This window comes from Catharus ustulatus, chromosome 7, assembly GCF_009819885.2.
Source record: "Catharus ustulatus isolate bCatUst1 chromosome 7, bCatUst1.pri.v2, whole genome shotgun sequence".
NCBI classification, from domain to species: Eukaryota; Metazoa; Chordata; class Aves; order Passeriformes; family Turdidae; genus Catharus; species Catharus ustulatus.
The window spans coordinates 8,414,173-8,433,783 of NC_046227.1; the positions used below are offsets into that span (position 1 = coordinate 8,414,173).

The 19,611-nt window shown below is 44.0% G+C and overlaps 1 protein-coding gene across 1 annotated transcript in view; it reads right to left on the reverse strand.

Moving 5' to 3' along the window:
- TMEFF2 (transmembrane protein with EGF like and two follistatin like domains 2) overlaps nt 1-19,611 on the reverse strand; it is a 118,536-nt gene that overhangs the window by 34,606 nt on the left and 64,319 nt on the right. Inside the window, exon 5 of the mRNA XM_033064736.2 lies at nt 13,100-13,196. Within this exon, the coding sequence (XP_032920627.1) occupies nt 13,100-13,196 (97 nt within the window). The remainder of the gene's footprint in view (nt 1-13,099; nt 13,197-19,611) is intronic.

Sequence of the window (19,611 nt, forward strand, 5' to 3'; positions counted from 1 at the left end):
CTACTGAAGAGAGGATTCATGGCCATGAAGGACTGTCCCTGAAAGGAGGAACTGCATTTTAAGGAGTAGTCTAAATAAAATGAGAAAATGTTTCTCTGCCCATGAAGAGTAGGAGAATCCTGTAATTCCATTTCCTTAGTTCATGAATAGAATAAAATCATTAGTGACACAGTGATGACAAAAAGAAATGCACTCCACTCTTTATCCTTACTCCTAAGACAACTATTCAGTCTTTGTTTCCAGCAATGCATTACTGAAAAATAATTTTTAAAAAATTACTGTGCAATATCTGCACGTAGCATGAGGAAGGTTTCCTATGTAGCTCTGATGGGAAGCAAGGAGGATAAATGAGACAATGCTTCCAAAAGAGCAGTTTCACTGGGAACAGATGCAGGCACATTTCTGTCAGAGTGAGATGGCAATGGCAGCTCTTCCCCATTCAGCATCTTTTAATTAGCCCTCTGCTGTTTGGAAACCTGAGAGCACTGTTGGTACTACCTCTGTTTATTAAAGATTCATATTCAGACTTTGCTGGCCATGGGTCATTTGCTTTTTGGAACCAGAGCAACAGAAAATTGTGCCTGAGATATCTGAAAGAGAAGTACTTAATGAAATGACTAACGTCTTCAGCCAAGTGTCTAGCTGATTACAGAGTCCAAACAGCAGAACAGCAATAAATCTGCCACAAAGAGAATTGTCAGTCAAGAAAAAAGGCATAAAACCAAAGAGACAGGGAGGCAAGAGCTAAAAATGTGGAAATGCAAATCTAGTGTTATTTTTACTAGTCGGAGCTCTGATATTTGAGTGCATATGCTAATTTGGTCAAGTGTGAGATCCCACCATGTCTCAGAGAGCACTGTTCTACAGGGAAGGTGAAGTTCCATCCTGCAATAATTTTAAACGTCATATATTTTCTCCAGGCAAAAAAAAATAAAAAGGCAATGAAAACCCCAACAACATTTTGCAGCATAAAAAAAGCCCAAAGCCTTTCCTTTGCCACAAAATAGTGTATAAATAAAAACACCGTTGTTGTACATTTATGATATTTCCACCAGAGACATTTCTTATCTTCCTCTGCTCTGACTAGAAAATGGTGATCAGAAACTGGAATTTCTGGATGTTGGCACAGATCTCTCCAAGCCCCCTGCCCCTCTGAGGGGAATATTAAATGCCCACTTAAAGTGAACCTGGCAGTATATGTCTGCATTAAAGAGCCTGGCAATCAGTCCCAAAAGCCTTCTCTACCATTTGGATTCCTGCAAGGTTTTTCTTTCTGGTACACAGGGCATCTTTGTTGACATTACCAGCAGGCAAGCTGAAATGAAGCCAGGCTTAACATTACGCCTCGACACTGGAACAGGCATTGCAGCACGGTTCAGCCGCGTGTCAGGAGGCTGGGGGGAGCTCTCATTTACCCAGGCAGCTTTGGGGATGTTTAATGCCTCGACACAACATCATGCAGAGACATCTGAACGAGCTCTAGGCAGGGACTGGGCAAGGTGAGCCTCTGGGAGCGCAGGCAGCTTGCTCAGAGCAGCCTTGCCCAGACACGCAGCCTGTGACAGCCTGTGACACTGGGGAGCAGTGACAGGTCACCTCTGTGCCCACCTGGGCACATCACCCACACACAGAGCCACCTGCACACACAGCCAGCAAAGCTGGGTTGGGCCAGGTGCCTTGGACACACTTTTGTTTTGATGTGTCAGGAGGACCACACAAATCCCAGCTTCTGCCTCTGACCCTGAGCCCGTGCCCAAGCACAGCACTGAGCTTTACAGTGACCTCACACACCCTACAGCCCCTCACACACCCCTGAGCACAGAGGCAAAGTCCTGACGTGCTCACTGCAGAGCCACCAGGGACTTCTGGCAGTCTGGCCAAACTCAGGTACCCCACAGTGGTCTTTGCACAGCCCAAGAGGATGGCACCCAAAACTGCCTGGCTTGGCATGCACTGAACATCACATACACGCTGACGTACATATATATAAAATACATTCAGAATGCATGCTGGCACACAGCGTTTTACACTTTCTATGAATCATACCCTACAACCTGTCTGTGCTTGCCAGGAGACTGGAATCCTATCACTGCACTCTTAAGAACATCATTAAGAGGCTTAAAGAATAGAGACTCTGCGTGTCTCCTTCAAAACAAATTTTGCTGTAATTTTTGAGGTTGATGCAAAACTTTAGCTGCAGTGCAGAACAATAAACAATACATATTTTATAATGGCAGCACAAAAATAGCACGCAATATTTCTTTCCTGGGCCTGCTAGTGCTTCTCTTCTGCTTTAAGATCACAAGAGAAGAAAAGCATGGCTTATTTTGAGTGCCTTCCACCCAATGTTTGTTACTTACTTATTTATCTAATTTATTTTTCCTTTTTGTCCTTTGTAGCCCTGCTTCTGCACTAAGGGCTTTAGCATGCCTACTTTGCACAGTGGCTTCCCTAGGATATTTTACCTATTTCAACTGTTCAAATGTTTATCTTCACCAGGAGTAAAAGGAGAAAAGCTTGATTCCCTCAGGGTGATGCAATGCCTCTGCATAGCATTTCAATAGCATTCTGTTATTCAAACAATTAGAAATCACAGACACCATGCACGGAATTATCAGCATACTGCATGGAGATTTTTATTATTATGTAGTGCATAATGAAAATGATTTGAAGGACCCCAAAGCATCATAACAGAAGGAAGTGCTGAATAATCAGGTGATTTTTTTTTTTTAACTGCAAGAGCCCAAAATATTGTTTACTGGACATATGTCAAGCTAAAATGCACTAAAGTGGTGAATATATTTACTGATGGCCTTCCTTGCATACCAAATGCAGCAGACTCTGGGAGTGTAGCTGGAGACAGAGCCAGGAGCTTGGGCTACAGCTGCCACACTGCTGCATAGCAGGGATGGACTGGCAGTGCTTTAAAGCACACATGGATTTTTCAGAGCATGCTTTTTCTCATGGAGAATGCTCCAAAACCATGGGCTGCTCCTGCAGACACCTTGCTGTACATCCCTGAGGAGAATCCCTGAGCACTGGCTGCTTCCCAGAGCTCACTGAAGGGCTGGTTTCATGCTCCTCTAGTTTTTAAGAAGTCACCCTGGAGACTGCAGCTCATAAAGAAAAAAATCTTTAATCTGCAGTGCAAGACATTACAACTTGAGTCCTAATTCTCCTTTAATTTTTGACAAAAAACGTTACAAACTTCACCTTTGCTTCCTTTTCACAATTCACAGCACCAATTATAGCATGACCTTCACCTGGCTTCCCAGCACCTCTGGTGCCCTCAACAGTCCATTGAATTGTGTGCTAACAACTTTAGGGCAAAATAAATGTCTCTCTTTTTTTTTTTCTTTTTTCCTTCTAAATACCATTCTTATTTAAAAGATGCTAAGTTGCAGAAAGGGATCTTTGCTATATTGGATGCTTTAAAGCCAAACAGAGAATCACAAGGCTGATGACTGGGTTTGAAGAGTCATGGAAGAGCCCTCATGCTAGCTGTGTGGCCAGAGAAGAAAATTCTAATTCTGTGCACATACCAATCCGAGTGTCTGCAGGTATCTAATGTGCAAAGTTCATTTAGAACTCATAGTACAAAATAAATGCCTTTCTATGGTTTTCCTACCCCTGGTGTTCTTCACGTCTCTGTGTTCTGTGCTAAAGCAAAGCTTTGCTGACTGTTTCTCTCTCTGTAAACATTTGAGGCTGTCCTTCATGAACAGGTTTATTGCTGTGTGCCTCAGGCTGCTGATACTGCTCACTCCTATCTTGAAACCAGCAGAATAAAGAAAATTGCTCCCACAAATCCCACAGTTTCACCCTGGACCAAATAACCAGTGAGAATATTGCAGCATCCACAGGGAAGCATGGGACACTATCCATCTGCAGGTCCTTGCCGTGCAGGATGGATCCATCTGCCCACAAAGACCTGCAGCTCTGTCTGCAAATTTCCACTAAAAGTTTTGCTAACACTAGAAGTTGCTTTGGAAAGTGGAGAATGAACTCTGATTTATCAGTGAAAGCAAAGAGATGATGGCCTTTTGGCTAGCAGAGACAAGGGTACTGCCAGCCCCATTCCTTACAGCACATTGAGCCATCCACTGCTGGTGGAGAAGGGAGTGGGGACCTTCCTAAAAGGAGTGAAAACTGTGGTAAAGGAACTGCTCAGTGTAAAGTCTGCCTCCACATGTGCAAACCCAGACCAGCTCTCCCCATAAACCTCTCTGTGTCCTTAAATACATCCTTAAATACTCTGAGGTGGAAGAGATCCACAAGGATCACCTTAAGCCACAATCTTGGTGTTATGAACACCACACTCTGACCAGGGCTACCTGCCTGAGGCAGCACCATCTGAACTGGCCTCATATTCCAGAATACCCAGCTTGGTCAGCTGTCTTCAAGTACAAAATAAAATCCAGTCTGATAGACAGTGAGATTTTGGGAGGATACTTCCAGGCTTTCCTTCAGGCATTTCTGCACCTCCTGCACAGGCAGAAAGGAGGCAGGATAACCTCATCCTGCAAAGCAGTGAAACGAGATCTCAGCCCTGAGGTATGAGCCTGGGACCCAAGCAAATCACTGCATTTGCATGGAGGAGGGCATTGTAGCAACCCTCCTCCTCAGAGCATTCAGGGCTGAGGGTGAAAGCTGCTGTACAAAGCCAGGTGTTCCTGGCTGGAATGTGCCTTGTGATGGCCACGGTGGCTGGCTGCTTTTGGGATCGAGCCCCAAGGGACACTACTGCTGCCAGGGAAGGGAAGGCAGACAAACGACTGCAATGTGCCATCCCAAGGACACATCCTTGCCAGCACACTAATGGGATGAGAGTAACCTTCTCCAGGGCTGGCACATGGATCAGTGCAACCCACCTGCAGCTCCCTGAAGGAGAAGTGCTGAGCACTGGGCAGGACAGGTGTCCCTGGGCTGTTCCACAGGGGAGAGCTCTGTTACAAAATGGGCAGGCTGAGACACAGCAATTAAATCTGAACGTCTGGGCACATCTCACACAGGCTTTTGGCTGCAGCCCGCACGTGGGCAGGACTGGGGCAGGAGATGGGCTCTGTGAGGAAGGGACACCTGCCACTCTGCAGGGGCTGTGAGAGCTGAGGTCAGCCCTGTGCGTCAGCTCCTCCTGAGTTTTCCTCAGGCTCATATTTAATGCATGGGATGCATTTTTAATGGTTTAGATGTGTGAACAAACCGTGGCCTTGATGTTCCTACATGGGCGTGTGAAGGAGCCTCTGACCTTCTGCAATGGATGCAGTTCTATTTTAATAGTTAACATAAAGTGGGATGGAGGAGATGAAGCATTCTATTAAGACATTTGATAATAAATTGCTAAGTGCTTTCCCAGTGTTTTACATAGTTATTCTCTCTGCTGATCTATTTAGCCAACACATGTAATTCTGAGCTACCAAGTTGTATTCCTGCTTTCGTAAACATACTTACATAAAACTCAATAACAACACAGTCTATTTATTGCTGAAACGCTAGTAGGAAATTGGAAAAGGTATAAATACAATTCATTGCTGGTGATCTCCTGCCCCCTGAAGGCACTGCAAGGCTCCAAATCTTGCTCAGTTCACAGCATCATAAAACCCGAGCAATAAATGTCACTCCTTTCTTGATTGCGCATTAGGCCAATCGGCTTTTTATTGCGACTAAATAGGCAGCCAGGACGGCACTGCTCGCTTCACTGCTGGGGCATGGCTTTGCCTAAATGGGGGGCCAGGGAGGGAGGAGAGCTTGCTTTGCAATGACAAGACTGAGAGAAAGCAGGGGGGAGAGAAAGGCGCAGAAGCACGTCGCTCTGCAAGGCTCTGCTCTCGCGCCGTGATGCCTCGGCGTGCGCGGACGATTGTGTGTCAATGCACATTAATATCTGATGTGCACGACCACATTATCATCCCTTATGTGCACTTTCACAGCCTGCTGAGCCCAGGCTCTCCTCCCAGCCGTGGGGTTACACAACCAGTGTCACTGTGGGGGCATGGGGGCACAGACCCAGCCCAGGGGGACCCTGCTGCGTCCCTCCACAAAGCACCGGCAGCTGGGTGATCCTACAGCTCCCTCTCCTACAGCAGGAGCACCAAACACACTGCCAAAGCCACTCCTCCCAATGCAAAAAAGGCATGTGCTCTGAAGGCTGTGACACTCTGCTACCCAGGACTGAAAACCACGGTCATAGCTGGTGGCAGAGGAATAAAAAACCCTCAAACCTTGGGTTGATTTGCTCCCCTGTTATCTGGGCACATGAAATGCTGGCTCTCCACATGTGTATGTTGTATTTAGATATTTCCTGAAAAAAGAGGGATGCTGTTGCTGCCCCACCCAATGCTGAGCCACACAGGTGCACCCTTGTGACAGGTACAGGTCGGTGTCACCACAGTCCCACAGCACCTCGGTGCTGCCACCTCACATCCTCCAGCTGCCCCTGGCACATCAACCTGTTAAAATTATCACATCACACTTTTAAAAATTATTGCAGCTTTTTCCCCCCAACTCTAATCTTGACAGACTACTAACTGCAAAGACAAATGATGGCTGTGTCTCTTACAAGTCTTCCTTCCCTTGAATTTCAGAACAATATATGTCTTGCTCCCACAAGAACATGGCATGGTAAGACATGAAAAACCCCCAGAATCTCAGAAATTACTTTTAGTTTTTCACAAATCACTACTTCCTCTTAACCACTTCAAGCAGTCAGTAACCAAATCCTGCTTTTACCATCACAATTTCCAAGTTATTCTTTGCACTGCAAGAGTGACAGAGCATTCACACCCCAACTGAGTTTGTTCTCCCTTCTGCCAGCAAAAAGCTCCACAGGCTACTGAGAAGTTACTCCAAAGTTATCAAACTAGGAGAGAACTTTTGTTTCACTGAGGGCAGTGGGATAACTTTCACTGACTTCCCTAAGTTGGAAGTTCACCTTCTGAACTGAAAACCAAGTTTGGGCGAGTATCTGAGAAGAGGAGCACAAGGGAAAAAAAAAAATCTGTAAGCTTTATGACTGCATAGAGTATTGTTCCCTGGACACACAGCAGGTTTTGCTGTAATTGCAAAAGATAAAAAAATGTCTTTGTTATTACAAAACCAAACATTAGGGATTCTGGTTTTTGGATAAGAGATGGATGTGTCGTACAGGGTCCTTAAAAACCTGCTTGGGTGAGTAGTACAGATGGAATACAATGTGGGTTTGCATTTATCTGAGAACATTTAGAGACATGATATATAGTCTACATGACAGACTTCCTCGATGTATAGAGAAAATATAGCCAATTTCTTTGTGTAGGCAGAATTATTTACCAGAGTGTTCCAAAGTGTATTGGTAATAAAACACTATGAAGTATAAGTAACTCCAGACAATCTTGGCTTATGTTAAAACAAGATTTTTTTTTTTTTAAAGAATGTTATTAAGAAAATAAATCCTGAGAATCTAGAAAGGCAGGACTTACTCAAATGAACATAAGCCTCTGAAGGATTGTGTTGACTCAATGGAGAGAAAGGTCAAACTCTCCCAACCATCATCTTAAAGGAGTTAGGAATCAGTCTCACTTCAAAATTAAATAGGCTATTTTGGCACAGGATGAAGGATGTAGAGATGGCAAAGTGGTTCTGTGAAACTCACCTGACTGGGAAAAATGGCTGGTTTTAACTAAACCCAAATAATACACATGTAGAGTGAAACAATGTCACCAGATGGCCAAACAAGCCATCATTTTTCCAAGTATTACCTTCCCAGCCAGGCCACGAATAGTGCCATCAGTCATGCAGTGCTTACCTGGGGACCTTATTTTCTGACCCTAACATCGTGTCTGGACACTGATTTCTAGTAAGCCAAATCTTTCACCCAAGCTGGAGCTGCTGCAGTGTTGTTCTTGTTTGTGCTGTGGACAGCAATTCAGGCTACAATTTTGCACTTTTCCAGTTTTCCCACTTTTGTGTCCGTGCACGCGGCATTTTTTCCCCCAAGTCCCAGATGAAGAAACCTGGCTGGGTTCTCCTTTCAGCTCTCACATCCAGGCAGCAGGATCTGGATGAGCAGCCTCCTGTAAAAGCCCCCAACCTGGCCCTTTCTCAGAGCAGGCTTTGTAATTAAAATGCAACATACAGCTGGGTAGGCATCATCTTGCTTTTTCTAACATTCCTCATGTTTTGTCTTTCATTGCAAACGCTTCACTGACTAATTTCCAGTTGCTTAGGCTACATTTTTTCCAGTACTGCTGACTCTTAACCCATTGAAGGGTATCTCTACCCTTACCTCAACAGGGCATCTCAACAGTTTCCCTGGAAGTCAGCTGCTTTCCTTTTATTTCAAAATCTTTTAACCACAGAACTCACACTAAATGACACATTACCAGGTAACAGAGACAGAAGTGGGCTAATTTCTGGAGGTAGCTCTGCTATCAGACTGGAGCCAAGAGAAGTGACATGGGTGTGAGAGGGTGCAACCTGCTTGGTCAGCTTGCAGAGATTGTGCCCCAGTGCCTTTACTTCCCCCTATTAGACATGACTACTAAGCTCCATGTGAAGATTTATGCAGCAGCAGCTTCGCTTCATGCCTTAGGTATGAACCCTAGTTAAGCAGAAATTTAAGTTTTTGCAGAATTGTGTATTTTTAATAATTTGATTCCATTCCTGTGCTTATCTGGCACATGTCCAACATGTATGTGCAAGTGTTATGCCCAGCTATGAAGGAAGATCTACTTTTTCACAAGAAGAGAAGGAAAAGCAGCAGAAAGCAGCAGTATATCTACTGTATAATGCCTGGGACGGTGCAGATGTTAAAGCAGCTCGTTGTTTCTGCATCTGGAACAAGTAGGTCACACGTAGTTATTATACACACTGCTGAACATGAAGCAGCCAAAACCTGTGTAATGTATGTGAGACTTCAAACCACCTTTTAGTAGTTTATAGCACTACAGCATCTTGTTTGCAAATGCTCTGCTTGAGAGCAACTGATGGAAGGGGGAAGGGACCCAAAGCTGACTGACCTAATTGCTGTGTGGATTGAGAAGCTGGCAAAAATCATCAGTTTCTTTTATATGTTTTCCTTCTATACTATAATAAAGATAAATATTGATTGCTGGGGCACTATTGATTGCAGGGGTCGCTGCAGATGGCAGCTGCATGATTTGCACAGATATCTCCTTTGTACAGAGCCACTTATTTGCATGAGAATGTGGTTTCACCCTCCTCAGTGCTTCTGGCTGTTTGCTTGCCTTATAGCAGCATTACCCAAACTGAAAGTACCAGTGATTATCAGTAAAATATGAAATGAGGGACTCAGAGCTCCTCTTTGTAATACCTTTTGTGTATGGGGTCATCAATGACCCTGAAGAACGGTTTCAGCATCTTCTCCTGAGCTGAACCTGCCCAGTGGGATCCTTGTCACTTTGCAAGGAGTGGAAACTCTGTGCACACACTGCTGTGTGTCTGCCTCCCAGCTAGGAACCTGCATCTTACCACACTGCTGCTGGCTGACCTGCTGACACTGGAACTCAAAGGGAACGCATGCATATTTAACCCCAATTCATCATTTTGATTTTGATTAACTCTGCAAGTCAGAGGTTTGCAGGCTTTAATCATGTTTTAAGAAAATACTCCTGTCTTCCTCTGTTGTCAGCATTTTCCAACTGGAAACTCAACCAGAGGGTCTTCCTTCCACTTTGGATGGACCTCTGAAACAGCTGCCCGGTATTTATCCAAACCATGGCTTGCTCTTATTTCCTCAGTGGCCCAAAAGAAGGAGATTAATGCTGGAACCCAGGTTTCTGACATGTCTCTGCACCAAGCCAGTCCAGCAGAGAGTGGGCACCCCATTTGGTGAGCACTGTTTACATACAGTGAGTGTTTCATAGATGCTTTTTGGAAGATCTGAGCAACACACCATGGCCCAAAATGTTACATCTCATTCTTCAATTCCTTTTCAGTATATCTCTTGGGGTGTTATGCTGAGTAGCCCTGTCTTACAAAATCAATTATTCCTTAGCCAGTTCAGGAATAAAACCCAAAGCAAGCAACACCAAATGTCTGATTTACCAATAGATTGCAACCCCGTGCTAAAGAGCATAGCCACTGCCCTGCTTTAAATATTCATGAAGCCCACTGGTGCAAAATGCATTAAAGGTGGGAATAATGCCAGTAAATACACGATCCTCTTAGTGACAAGAAGCTTTCACGTATTAAAGCAGCAAGATGTTAAAGACTTTCAAGTGAACGGTCTTTGTTTTTAACTTAGAGAAAGAGATTCACTAATGGAATGCCAAATTGCATTCACTCTCATGATACTTGACTGCAGAATAGGATAATAACACATGTGTGCTTCTGCATGCCATGGAAAACCTGTTATTACAGAGGTTTCTTGCCTGCCTTTTCTCTGTACTTTCCAGAAAATGTTCACACAAATCTTACCCCTTCAACTAATCTTCTGTGTGCCAACCCCCCATTAGAATCCCAGGAGCCTAGCCATTAACAGATTGGTTTTACGCAAATAAAAAGATTTAAAAATAATGGTGACACGGTACAATAGCACAATTTAGATGAGTGACAACTGGCAATGAATAACAAAAAAAAAAAAAAAGACAAGAAGAGTTAAACCAGAGATAATGGTCTGCAGAATATTGACTGTGACAATTCAGAAGAATGTCAATTGTCACTTTAAATCATCAGCAGCCCAACATCTGCTATCACACCTGTGCTCTCTTTTCTGATCTACTCTGGCACCCTAGAAACAGCAGGCAAACAGCCAGCCTTGCATCTCCAGCTCTCTGAAGTGTGGCTGTGCCACCAGGCTGCATTTCTCCTTACCTCAGATCAGGCACTGACCCTGCACCCCCAAAACTGACGGACAGGGACTCGCTGCTGGTGCTGGGACTGACATCCTGTAGTAACAGGTCCCACGACCACCAGGAACTGCTGACTCTGTTTGGATTTCACAAACCCCATCAGTCAGGTGAGAGGTAAGGAGCCCTGCTTACATCTGATACTTGATCCACATAAAAATAGTGAACAAATAATAAATTGACATTCATTGGCAAGGGGAGTGGGGCAGTGTGTGCCACTGGTGCAAAACATGAAAATTCAGCTAAAGTGCATTTGAAACAGGGATCTACAACCCCTACATACAGTCCACTTTTATTCTAGAAATAAAAATAATGAAAAGCTGACAGCCAGAAGCTCACTATTTAGGAAAATGCTTATTTGACACTAATCACGGGGCAAGGACAGGAAAGTAGAGCTCTGTTGCGGCATGTGAAGTTGTTAACTTCAAAGCAGACCTTTCACAGGTTTACATGGGGTTTGGGTTTTTGGATTGGAATCAGCTTTCCTGCCTCCTTACAGTTTGTCTGGGAGCATCTTCCCAGTGCCAGCTCCCTGCCCCAAGAAGCACCTTCTCCTGCAGAAAGAGTGCAATAAAGACTGAGCACCTCAGCTCCTGCCATCACTGGGCTGCTCTGTAAAAGCCACGTTGTCTCAGAGGGGAGGAATTAGATTGTGCAAAAGCTGCAGTGGGAACACTGGGCTAAGTTGGATCAGGCAGTTTTACCAAGCTATTTCTGGAAAAAAAAATAAACACTGCTACTCAGTGCTTATGATTAATAATGTTATCTTGTAGCTAATTTTATTCCTTGCCCCTCTCTTCTCCTGCCTTCCAATTTGGAAGCGCACTTAATTATGAAAACATGAGCACTAGACTGTGAATTTTGATATATTAATTTCACCATGGTTTTGTTTCTATACTGCGCCACCAAAGCTCTCAAGGACAACCAGTCAAGGAGACACTGAAAATCATAACACCTGGGGTAATTTTCTTAAGCAAAGTCAACATTAAGCAATTTCTTACTCACAAATTCCATTACATTACTGAAACCTATAACCATGATGCACCTTGCTCCTGTTTTTCAACACCAGTTTCCTTTGATGACTGAAGCCAGAGCAAGGACCCAGTGGCTGGTTTGCTCAGGGATTTTTAAGGACTAGAACCAGAGATTACTGAGACAAAACCAAAAGGAGCACAAATGGATAACCACGACCACACCCCTGAGCTTCTTCACTCAACAGAACTGCTCCTAATTTCATGCCTGACCAAGGGTGCATGGATGCCTTGCCTGGGTGGGCTCAGCAGCCCAACACTGGCCCAGCTATCATGTTCACCATTCCTTTATTGACTGCTCTCTGCTCCATTCTGATTGTCCACACTAGAGCTCTGACCTCACTGCTTTACTGACACCTCACTGCCCAGTTTGTGCATCCATTCTTTAGCCCACAGCTCCATCCGGACAACAGCTCTGACACTTGCCTGGCTATTTTGTTGTCTCTCTAAATCTGTTTTAGTTAGAGAGAAACATGAGGCATGGCATTAGGGCAGTGTTAGAAATATAGCTCTGTGAATAGTGACCTTTTTGATCTATTGGCTGTTCCAAAATCACAATGAAATTATTAGCTCAGAGTTGGCTTAATGTAAGTTTGCATATATTCTAGGCAAAATGAAAAATAAAAATCTGAGTTGATAGAATTATTTCCCTTCAGCTTATGTAATTAAGGTTTAAAATAAAAAATATCTGAATGATTTTGAAACCCCTTTTAAAAAATAAAAATTAAAGCCATTTCCATTGAGAAAATGTCTAAATGTACACTCTCATTTTTTCAAGCAATTGAGGACAAGGTTTTCAACTCCAGCAAACTAGGAAAAAGCGAGACAGATTTCCCAGCTTTTCTAATGCCACACATGAATTAACATGATGATAATACTAATGATACTTTTTAACTGGAAAAGCTTTAGGTCAATTATTTTCCCCAATTCTATTTTTACTGAAGTATGAAGCTGTAAAACCCCAGATGGAATAACATAAGTTATAATGGCAACAAAATGGATAACTGTGTTTCTAAACTTGGTCTAAATTGTGTATGTTCCAAAACTACAAACCAGAGTGCTTCATACTTTTTTTCAGAGTAATAACCAACTCAGTCACTTTGAGATAAATGTCTGGGTGCAGAAAATTGAGTATCTAGCATTTGTAATGCTTCCCAAACTACAGTACCTTTAAATAATACAACATCCATTAAAATAGAAGAGTAGAGCAAATTACTGTACCAAACATCCTCTGCATCTTCGTCGCACTCCGCCCCAAACTGGCAAATGTCACAGGTCGATGTCTCTTTTTGATTGGTTTCACCTGAGCCTTCATTGACTGTTTGATGGAAAGCAGAAGAACATACATTAGTAACGACAGCACTGTAGCAAAGCACTTCTCTCTCTCTCTAGAAAAATCTATTCACTGCATCAGCTTAATGCCCTGCTCACAAAGCTGGCCAACAGCGCTCCTGAGCTGGCCAACACAGAGACTTCCACGCTGGCCTGTGATAAATCCCCTCAATTACAGAGTTAAAAGGAAAACCAGAGCAAAGCCCTTCCTTTTCCCTCTCCCCTTAAACAATGACCCCTTCAAGCTGCAGCCCAGGAAGGTCGTGTCCCCTCCGAGTCTCACTGCTTTGTTCCCTGGGAAAATAATGGAGGGGCATTGATAGCATCACATGCTGCCTCGTGTCCTTTGCTTGAGATGGCCCCAAGGGGATGCTTTCCTCGAAAATGTTTTTAAATTACCTGCCGTGTGGTGCAATCTAGCCCACTCCAAAGGCAAAACATTTTTCTCTGCAGAAGCACGGCTAGGAGCCCCAAGGACTAGTTATCTCTGGCAGGGAAGATTTAGTGCTGTCCAGAGGAGAGGACAATCTCCAGTATAGGTTAAATGTGAGACCAGGGGAAAAGTCAATGCTGATGTCTGCAATTGTCTAAGGTTTGTACCTGGCCAGTAACTCAAAAACAAGAAGGGACTAAAGGGAAAATAAAAATATGGGTGTAAGATGACTGCAAAAAAATACTAATGGCTGAGTACTGAAAGACAGAAAGAGACCACTAAAGTAGGCACCAAGATGAAGGAAGGTTTGTTAAAAGATCCAAAAGAAACATTATCTATGTTCCCACTGAAGTGTATAAACAGCCTTTGATATCTTTTGAAAGACGCCTCTCTCTAGCAAGACACCGTAGCTAGCGATATCCTTCTGCCAGTGCAGAGTTATTAAAGCAGCACAGACTTTCAGCATCAATCAGCTCTGACTGATGTTGTTATCTGCACCAACAGCTGCTGCAGTGCCATCTCCCTTGCACTTGGTGCAGGCTTCTGCACACCTGGGTGCAACCCACCAAAGCTGGGGACACACTGGAGTGCAGCAGTTATGAGATGGACTGGAATGACAGCACCACCAGTCCTTTATTAGAAACTTTGCATGATTTCTTTAAGACTTCTCTCAGGCAACTCTGACTCCTTCCCTCACAGGCAGCTCCACACAGCACTGACTCCTTCTCTCCTCTCTGCATGCCTGGTTAACCCCAGCCTGTCCCTTTCCCAGCCCCTAACCCTGTCGGTCCCTCACACAGCATCTTCTTACCTTGTCTGTCCCTTGCACAGCCACCTGTCCCTTCCTCCTCACAGCACAGCCAGCAGCCTCCATCCCAAACTGCAGCACACTCTGGGGCTCAAGCTCCAACTAACTGATAACCAGCTAACCCACTCTTTTATAACATCCATCCTCACTGTTTCCACTCCCTGGTAATCAGCACAGCTGTAATTCATTGGGAAAGATTGCCTTCTGCACTATGCTTACAAACCATTCTCCTGCACTGGAGTATGTTGGTAGCCCCAGCAACATCCACTGGACAAATCATCTGCCTGATGCACATCCAGGTTGTTACCAGAGGCTTTTGTGTCAGAGTGCTCTGACTCTGAGTAAGCTGCTTTTGTTTTTTACTCAGAAAAGCACAATAATCCCAGGCTTTCACCCAGCTGTTTGAGGAGAAAGGGCTCTCGCCCCTAGAAGAGCAAGTGTGACTCCAATGCCTGTTTTGCTTCCCCATCCTGGACGAGTTACGCAATCTTTGCCATGCTTCCCACTATGGGATAACAGGAATAATATAATTTCCTCCCAACAGAGAATGTGGAAATGAGTGTATTAAAATACTGTGATATGCTTAGATACTACAGTGATAGAAATCACAGAAATACCAAAGGTAGATGACTTATCTAAAATGCTTTTTTCCTGAGCCTTAATATAGTCAAAGGAAGTGTTGGTATTTTTAGGTATGGACTATGCTGCATTAATTTCTTATCATTCTTGAATTTAGACTATATTAAACCGAAAAAAGTTCCCCTATGAAAAGGACTCCGATTATGCCAGAAATAAAAAAAAAAAAGGAGTTTTGCTCTGTTTGTACAAATTTGCTCACCTTTATATCCATAAAATTCATGTACAAAATAACAAAGGGGAAACCAGGAAAAACGCACTCTGGATTTTTGCTCTGCTGCATTGTCAAGCTTTACAGGGAGGGTCTGAGCTGTGTTTTTTCTGTTTCCTTAAATGTCTGAGAAACTCTGCAGGCTCACGTGTTACAAAGGCCGATGTAGGAGGGTGGACAAGGAGCCCAAGTGCCACATGCACACACCATGAGCATCTCCACGTGCTGCCTGTGTGATTCTGGCCCCACAGCATCACCAGGCTCATGATCCTCCCTCCCCACCTCCCTGCAGCTGCATCCAGGCCTGCAATGTTTAATTTACATTTTAAATACAGAAATCTCTTTTGCTGAGGAGGTAACTTGGACAGCCAACCGTGGCAGGGGATTTCCAGGGGTTAAGACATTAGGTAGGACGTGTAACAAGTGGGACCTATGGGCAGATGACTTCTCACAACAGCCAAGCATTCCTCACCTATCAGAAACATGACAATTGCTCCAGTTCAGCAGGGTGAGAATATATACTTTATGGAATGGAGCTTTAATTTCTTTATTTTGTTATTCTGCAAATCACTTCCCTTGCATTTCCTTTTAATTTAAAACACATGCCCTGCTTTCTTCCTCCCTGTAATGTTTCTATTCATAACTGCCCAGCACGTGTCGCCTGGCTGGGGACCTCACACAGCTCTACATCACAGAATAAGTGAAACAGCTACTTAAACCATTAAAAAAGGCATTTGAAAGACTGGGCTTGTTGAACAGAAGTAACTGATTTGGAGAAGATCATCCACTCCACGGCACATTGCAGTCCTGAATTTCTACTCGAAAATAATAGGTCACTCCTCCATGTTTTTCTGAAGGAGCCCTGTGAGCAGCTTTCCATGGACAATGTGCACCTTGTCATTAAATGTGCAAATGTGCAGCAGTCCTCACTAAAAAGACAGCTGTTGATCTCCTCTTCATGCTCCTGCTGTTGTCAGTAACTCACATAATATTATTCTTTACCTTTCTCTAAGGTGTTTTCTCTCCCTGCACAAACATAGCCACTGGCATATACACCCCACCCACACCTCACACACACAGGGCTTGTTTTCTCCATGCTGTGCAGATAAGTGCTTTGATAAATCAGACATCTTACAACGAGTTATTTTCCCAATATTTCCTGCTGCTTTCTAGCTTGAGGACTAGTGGATGCTTATTTTCTAAGGTGACTCTTTTTCCTTTTTTTCCCCTCACTGCACTTGCTGATTTGCACTTCTTTTCTAACCCAACTGGAAAAAATTGTTAGCAAAAAATAATCTCATTTCTGGATTCCTCTTCTAAAACAGAGAATGAGTCTCCTTCTCATGCATGTTAGGCAGTTTTAATATTAGTAACTATTGAGGTTTTAACACCAAGGTCCTGCAGGAACATAGCAAGCTCCAGGGAGGCTAATCACTGAAGCCCACCACTTATTACTCTACAACAGAGAAATGTTAAGGTGCAAATTCCTATTTGTATTAGCAAGATTATCAACTTTGAGAATCCAAAGAAATGTGCTAACAGGGGTTAGAAGGTCACTAACATTATCTGAAAGTCACTTCAGAGACTATGTCAATCTCCTAAGCAATATAAGTTCTCAGCTGTGAAGGCAGTACACACAATTTACAGAGTCAATGGACTGTGGTAACCACAACAGCTCCTGTTTTAATCATTTGGTCCTTCTCTGGCATTCTCAGTGCTCAGATTAGATAGCTGTGATTTCAAGAACGTCTGTATAGTTTGCAGGTCCCACAAGAAACAATTTCTGAGGCATTTTACTCTGTCTCCCTAGATGAAAAAAAAGCAGATTGAAAGTACCATCGGTAGATTGGTCTGACCCTGTGCTTTTTTCCTGTAACATCAGGAGAAAACTAAAAGCCTCAAAATTGCCCACTCCCACTGCAGAGATCTCTAGTTTCTCTTTACACTTGATCTCTTTGAATCAAGTTCTGCAGGTGCTACAACCCCACAAAATGATGCTAGGACTTTACCCACACAGCTTTCCCAGACTCATGCTCTATTAGGAGCAGGATTGGTGGTTCAGATGTTTTAAAACACAGACATCAAAATCTCTGCGCTCCAGCTTCTGAATAACCCCTGCTCAGCATCTTCCCCAGGTGCCTGACGAGTGGCAAGGCTGGCATGGTGACAAATTCCTTGCACTCTGCAGAAAAGCAGCTCCAGTGGGATGGTTAGGAACAGGCACAGCATCTTGATCTGGCACACCAAGTGCCACAGGGCGCATCCACATCCCTTGGCGCACAGAGGAGCAAACTGGTGAGCCATGAGAGCGAGAGAGGTGGCAACACTGGCTGGACACAGATATCTGAGTCTCTCTTTGCTAACACGCCTCTGAAGGCAATAGGGCAAAGAAAGGCTCAGCTCAGTCTTCACCTAGCTTTTGAGGACTATTATAACAATCCTTATTCAATATATTTCAACTACACGGGAGAACACAACAAAGAAACGATATAAAACATCACCACATGCTTGAATATACAAACTATGACTATAATGAATTATGAATTATGACTACTCTTATGTAGTCTTCCTTTGATCGGTGTGATCAGACACGTGCTCATCACAACCCCTGATTCTGACTCGACTCCTCGTCGTGGGGTATCTTTGCTATTGTTGAAAGAAAAGCTTCAAAAAAAAGGCTTGCTCTAGCTCATCCTAACAGGATACATGCTTGTTTTCAGCTATAAAATCTAGGTAATAACAATAATCACATGGAGATGAGAGCTGATGGCCATTTTTGTATCGCAGAATGCAAGACAATGTGCAAATTAAAATGTAGTGGAGGAGGATGCTCTACAGACCAGCTGAGGTGATCCTGCCACATGCTCCAGTCCTAACAGGAGTGCTCTGTGCAGGTGAGAAGTGAGTGGATAAAGTGAGAAAGCTCTAAGCAAGGAGGGCAGAGAAGCCAGCAGAATTTACTAAATGTGTGAGAACAAGCACTTCCTGCACTACCAGCCGGCCAACAACACCTCACAAACCGCACCAATAAAAGCCCAGATGCTGCAAGCGACTTCACTCTAATCAATAAGCCTTTTTTCCTGAAAGCATTAGCTCAGTCAAAACCTGCAAAGTGAGAAAAATGAAGGGTGCGAAGCGGGGGGTCAGCTCGCCAATGACTCTGCCCTCAAAGGCTGGCAGAGGCTCAGAACGGCATTACCGTCAGAATGGAAGGAAAATGGCCTTGAGTATTGGTAATAAATTCAAACTCTGACGTGCCTTGCTCTGCTTTGCTCCATCTCAATAAACACAAATCTGCCCTCTCTCGCACCCATAAACACTCTGGGGAAATTACTCATTGCAGGGGGAAACAGTGTCTGTGCCCAGCTCAGCACCCAACACAGAACTTCTTAAGGAGACCTGAAATATTGTCCTGCACACCAACATGCCTTTGATGGTTCGCTTCTCCACAGCATCACAGGTGAGTCCTTGAAACCTCCTCTCTGCTGTGTGGGCAGTGATTTAAACAGCCCTGGGGCTGTGCCCTACCTGAGCTGGCTGCCTGGGAAATCAGGGTTTATAACCCTTCCTCGGGGTTTGTACTGCCTCAGGTCCCATCCTGGGATACCTCTGTGCTGCCACTCTCAGCCAAGCGATGGAAAAGGTTAATGGGATGACTCTGGCACGGTGTAAATACCTAGCAGGGCTTTTCAGGAGGAACTGGATGCACCCAGCCAGCTCAGATTGCTGATAAAATGTGCTCTTATCTTACTGCTAAAGACCATGTAGATAGAGCCTGGCACTGCTTTGATGCCAGACTCAATTTGCAGCGTTTTTCAGTCTTGTATTTACACTCTGATTCTCAGCTTATGGTTTTTTTTCCTTAAAAATCATAACCAGAGGATTATCTCAATGTATAAGGATCTCAGCTCCCACGTATACATTTGCTTTGAAAGGTATGCCCAAGCTTCAGAGCAGTGGAGAAAATGCTTGTGAGTATAACACACAGCCAGGACTTGTCTGCATTTCTACAACCGTGGCCAGGAGGGAATGGATTCAATTCTTACTCAAAGTGTATTTATTCTAAACAAACACCACTCGCTCGTTGCTGGCTCATGCATATTCCTGCAGCTCCCACAGTGCATTTGATAAAAAATTAAATGCGATTAGTTGGGGCCAGTTTCTCCTCACAGATACATCTAATGGTGTTACAAAAGGAATGGCTCATGGAATAAAACCCTATTGCAAGCTTTCTAACACTGACACGAAACAGCTGTGCTTATTGCACCATTTTGTGGTGCCCCTACAAAATTTGATGTTTGCCCAGTGTCTGT